Raw genomic sequence first — 6000 nt, forward strand, 5'->3', positions numbered from 1 at the left:
TCTCGCTCCGTGACAATGTTCAAAAGAGAGTCACAAATCTGATAGGCCCTGAACTGGCATCTAAGCTTCAACCTCTGTCCCATCAACGAAACGTTGCATCCCTCTGCCTTTTCTACAAGTACTTTAATGGTGAATGCTTTGGCGAACTGCAAGCACTTGTGTGCCCTCATGATGTGAACACCCTCGACAAACCCGCCAGGCTGCTAAATCCCACCCCCACACAGTTGAGATCCCTAGATGTAAAAGATCGTTCTACTCCAGTAGTTTCTTCCCCAGAACCACTAGACTTTGGAATTCCATTCCGGGTCACTACTTCCCCAACTGTACTGATGTGCAGAAGTTCAAGTGCAACGTGAACCGACATCTTGCTGCCCAAATCCCACATAGTACCCCAGTAGTTGTTGCCCCTGATAGTAGCCCCCTACACCAAAGTGGCAATTTGCCTTGTTTGGGGTGAAAATGTAATAAAAAAACAAACTTGGATCCCTTTGTCTATAGGTTGTGGTGGGTATTTTCTTTTTCCAAGATTCATTCGTAGTACCTTGAGTCGGATTGTCCGAAGGTTTTTGTCTGTGATTATGGTGCAGATTCTACATGCTAGGGTGTAGAGAATGGCTTTTATGCAGCTTTCAGGGTGGTGACTTTTAAAGTGTAGATATTGTTGGGTGTCTGTGGTTTTGCGGTAGATATCTGTGATAATGTTAGTGTCTTTAATCTTTATCAGTATATCTAGGAAGGGTAATTCTGTAGAGCTTTGTTCTATGGTGAATTTAATTTTGGGGTTTATGTTTTGGAGTATGGTGTCTAAGTCTGTGATGTCCCCTCATCTGGGTTTCCATAGGATGAAGTAGTCATCAAGGTATCTTTTCCAGGATTCTAAAACAGTTTTTTATGGCTGTGGCCAAATTTTTGTTCTATCTTTTTTTATAAAGTTTCTTCTAGGTAGGCTAGTGTAAGGCTTGCGTATGTTGGTGCCATCTTCGTTCCCATTGCTGTACCTAGTGTTTGAATGTAGTTGCCATTATTGAATTCGAAGGAATTATTATTTAGGATTATGTCTATACTATCGATAATTAATTGTTTTGTGAATCTAGGATGTAGTGTTTGTGCGTGTCTGTTGATCCAAAATATTATTGCTTCTTTTCCTAATTCATGGGGTATGTTACTATGTAAACTGCTAACGTCAAATGTAACTAATAGTGTCCCGTTTTCTACTGTATGTGGTAAGGCAGTAAGAAAGTGAATGTCGTCCCTTATGTAGCTCTTAACTAGATCTGTGAAAGGTTGTAATAAGATGTCTATTAAGTTGCTAAGTCTGCTTGTCGGACAGGCTGGTCCTGCCACAATGGGTCTAAATGTAAGGTCACTAGGGTTTGGGACGCTAATATATTCTGAGTTTTGTGTGTCAATGGCATGTGTTATTTCGTCAGATTTGTGTATTTTGGGCAGTCCGTAGAAGTTGTTTGTCTTTGTAATGAAATTCGTGAGGAAGACCTTTTCTTTTTTAATATATATATATATATATGCCCGGCGTTGCCCGAGTGTTTGTAGGTGTGTTGAACAAAAAAAAAAGTGGTAGTAGGAAGGCAGGCTCAAACCGATTAAAAAGCTTGCTCTATGAATACCCTTTATGTAAAATTTCAAATGTTTAGACCAGAAATTGTTTGAGTAATTTGAGAAACGGCAGCGGTCAAATTTTAAAAAACTTTGACCCCTATTATGACCCCTTAACATTTATTGTTTTAGCTCAAATCAAGTTATTAAGTAAGATCTATGTCCAAGGAACTTATATCTACAATTTCAAGTGTTTAGACCCAAAATTGCCGGAGGAGTTTGGTAGAGTTCTCAAAGGTCAAATCATTGAACATTGGCCCCTTAACAGCCAAATTTCTGTCTGAAAACGGATTACAAAGATTTTCCCAAGTCTCAATACCCTATATATCAAATTTCGAGTCTGTAGACTTAAAATTGACGGAGTTATGGTGTAGCGAAATGTACACAGACAGACACATGCACACACACACACACACACTTTTATAGATATATAGATATTATGAAGCCTCTTGTCTCCAAAGTTTGTTTTTTTAAATTTTTATTCCATTTTCACCCTAAAAAAAGCACAATGCTACTTTGATGTGGAGGGCTACTATCGAGGGCATAAGTTGCAGGGATACTATGTTAGGAGTTGAGTAGCAAGATGTCCATTCACATTACAGTTGAACTTCTGCATGTCAGTACAGTTGGGAAAGCAGGAATCTGGAAGGGAGTTCCAAAGTCTAGCAGTTCTGGGGAAGAAACTGTTAGAGTAGAAGGCTTTCTTACATCTAGGGATCTCTACTGTGTAGGGGTGGGATTTAGCTGCTTGTCGAGTTTGTCGGGGGTATTTATATCAAAGGGGTACAAACATTCACCATTAAAATACTTGTAGAACAGGCAGAGGGATGCAACATTTCATCGATGGGACAGAGGTTGAAGTTTTGATAACAGTTTAGGACCTGGCGACTCTCTTTTGAATCCTGTCCAGGAGTGAGAGACTAGTAGCAGATGCACCAGTCAAAATGTGACAACAGTACTCCATACATGAGCGAATGGTGGCCTTGTAGAGATACAGGATACTTTCAGGCGTAAGTAACTTTCTAACACGGTAGAGAAAGCCCAGCTTCCTTGCAGTGGCCTTGACAATGCTCTCAATGTATCTGTTCCAATTCATGTTTCCTGTGAACGTTAAGCTGAGGAGTTTGAAAGAAGAACTTTCAGGCAATGTATCTTTAGCCATTGCTATTGGTGGTTGAGAAGTTTTCTTGTAATTATTGACGAAAACAAGCTTAGTGACCATCCATTTTTGTCCCTATTCCACTACAGATTGGAGGTCATCCTCTACCGTCTTTGCCATTTCCTTAAATATGTACTCATAACTAAGGCAATCAACTAGCAAACACTTTAGATTGTCATTGTATTCGCGCCGAATTCGGTGTTTGATAGTTTTTTTTTTTTACACAGTGATCACCATTTATCAAGGCCCGGAAGCCACTCAGGGATAAGGGTTATTGCAAGTACATTACGTTAGTGTGGAGATTTGATGAAGTGTTTAATTAAGGGGGCGGTTCATTAGGAATTTGTTAACATTGGACTTGAAGACATCCAAGTTGTAGTCCGGAGGAAAGCAGGCAGACGGAACAGAGTTCCACAGGCGTGCAGTTCTAAGAAAGAAGCTTTGTTCATGGAATCCGCGTTTTGATTTAGGCACAGATATAGAGTGGGGGAAATTTTTGACAGTGGATTCAGCTAGACGGGTGTTTTTTGTGAAAGATTGGCGAGGGGGGACCAGAGATTGGAGTTCAGACGAGCACCTGCCATGAAAGTTCTTAATTCTCTTCATTTCCATGGCAATTGTTTAGTGGCCCTGAGGTAGAGTTTTGGCAAATGGAATAAAAAGGTGACTTCGTGGCTGGGTTTGAATCTCATGACTGGCAGGAATTTTTATCCTACACTAATGATTGCGTAAGCATCACATGCTAGTGTCTATAGATAAAAATTAATAATTATTATTTGATTGTAATATATATATACTAGCATGGGTTCACGGCGTTGCCCGGGTGTTTGGAGGTGTATGTTGAGCAAAAAAAAAAAAAACGGCCAAAAGCAGATCACAAAAATTTTCCCAAATCTCAGTACACTGTATATCAAATTTCGAGTCTGTAGACTAAAAATTGACAGAGTTATTATGTAGGGAAATGTACACACACACAGACAGACACGTTCACTTTTATAGATATACTAGCATGGGTGCTCGGCGTTGCCCAGAGGTGTAAGCTGAGCAAAAAAAAAAAAAAAGGTCAATTTTTTAAACTTTGACCCCTATTATGACCCATTAACATTTATTGTTTTGGGCCCAAATCAAATTATTAAGTTAGATCCATCTCCAAGGAACCTATATCTAAAATTTAAAGTGTTTAGACTCAAAATTGTCGGAGGAGTTTTGTAGAGTTCTCAAAGGTCAAATCAATGAACTTTGGCCTCTTAATAGCCAAATTTCTGGCCGAAAACCGATCACATAGATTTTCCCAAATCTCAGTAACTTGTACATCAAATTTCGAGTCTGTAGACTAAAAATTGACAGAGTTATTGCGTAGGGAAATGTACACAGACAGACACACAGACACTTTCACTTTTATATTTTTATATATATATATATATATATATATATATATATATATATATACTCGGTTTTTGTTATTCAAAAGTAATAGACTAGTGAATTCAACGAGGTTGTTAGATAGTGCTCAATAAAAAGAGCTAATAATACTTGTTTATTGTTATATAAACATGTTTACATCCCGCTGCTACAAACAGCCATTTGTTTCAATCAAACAACATATATCATCAGGCAGCGACTTCAAACAACAGATATCTGTTGTTTGATTGAAACAAATGGCTGTTTGTAGCAGTGGGATGTAAACATGTTTATATAACAATAAACAAGTATATATATATATATATATATATATTTCTGTAAATATATTTTCTTATAATATATATCAATCCTTATTTAAAAAGCTCAATGTAATTACAGAGCAATATAGAGAATAAATGATAAAAACTTCATCAATCAATTCGTCAAAAGAAACTGAAGTGTGATTTGACATGATTAAAATCCGAAAATTGGAAGAGAAGTTTCAATTACCTTTTTATTTTTCCATTACGCTATATTGAGTTAAGGGCATAATAGATTCACTGATTGATATAATAATAAAGTTATTGATTTTGTGCTACGAAACAGATACTGTCAAGAATTGTATGTCAACTGAATTAAAGGAACAAATTATAAGATGGTCAACATCATGAATTTTGGAATATAACTTTTTGACATTTATTCTATATATATATATATATATATATATATATATATATATATATATATATATATCAGGGGAAATTTATTCTATATATATATTTCAGGGGAAATGACGATGTTAGGGTTTAGCAGTTCTTGTACAGAGGTGTCGACGTCCTCCTACCCTGATATTGTTACAGAGAGAGAGAGAGAGAGAGAGAGAGAGAGAGAGAGAGAGAGAGAGAGAGAGGAGAGTAAACGTGGAGGTAGACACGTTTACCAGAACCGAAGGTCAGCTGACCAAATTACGTATGTGTGACGTGGTAACGTTGGCTAGATCTGTGAGATTTGATTTGGGCTTTGAAGAAGATGGACGGTTTTTCCGTTGTCTCCCCCTCTTAACTGGGGAGGGGGAGACGAACGCTGACGTGTATGAAGAAGAACCCACACAAGCCGCTTTCACTTCCACCTCCTGCAGGACCTCTGGGGAAAGTGAAATAAAAACTATAAAACCCATTCATCGTCTTGGAGTGATAAATCTTCGTCAAACAGGTATCAAGTCTCCCTCCAGGATGAGAAATTCCCAGATGGTCCAACATCGAAGAAGCAGAGGTAGGTTCAGAAATTACATGTCACACACACGATTCCCTTTATGATAATCAAACACACAACCATTTATATTAGAGACAATCATACGCACACGGAATCCTTTTTTGTTATACAAGAAAAGTAAATGGTGCACCTCGATGATAACCCCAGTGAGAACTCTAAATGAATACCAATATATAACAATATTACCAAATAGTCACACTGCAATAAAATCACAGGATAGGATTTTGGAATATTTCTTCTTTATTATCAAACGACTTCATCAGATACAAATGTAGACGTTATGTTATCTATTTTTTTTTAATGTTCACAAAAGATTACCGTCTCTTTTATTTTTGAACATAGGTTTGGGGCTTTGTTTGTGGAAGGTGTGTCCCAAACCAATGTAAGGCTTGGAAGATGAGTATTCCTACTTCCGGTTTTGTGGTATCTGGATTTCCGGTCTTTAATGTCACGACTTCCATTGCTACTGTGATTTTGAAATGAAAGCTTGGAGATTTGTAAAAATTTTACGAATAAACTTTTGTTTGGAATAAAAATAAATTATGAAAATGAAA

General features: G+C 37.4%; 1 protein-coding gene across 2 annotated transcripts in view; it reads left to right on the plus strand.

The window, feature by feature from the left end:
• LOC145291563 (uncharacterized) overlaps window positions 1-6000 on the plus strand; it is a 238230-nt gene extending 232230 nt beyond the window's left edge. For both annotated transcript variants that reach the window (XM_080137626.1, XM_080137629.1), the window contains one exon: window positions 5789-6000. In XM_080137626.1, the coding sequence (XP_079993752.1) occupies window positions 5789-5832 (44 nt within the window). In that variant the 3' untranslated portion in view covers window positions 5833-6000. The remainder of the gene's footprint in view (window positions 1-5788) is intronic.

This window comes from Euprymna scolopes, chromosome 12 (assembly GCF_053919585.1).
Source record: "Euprymna scolopes isolate OS-2025 chromosome 12, ASM5391958v1, whole genome shotgun sequence".
NCBI classification, from domain to species: domain Eukaryota; kingdom Metazoa; phylum Mollusca; class Cephalopoda; order Sepiida; family Sepiolidae; genus Euprymna; species Euprymna scolopes.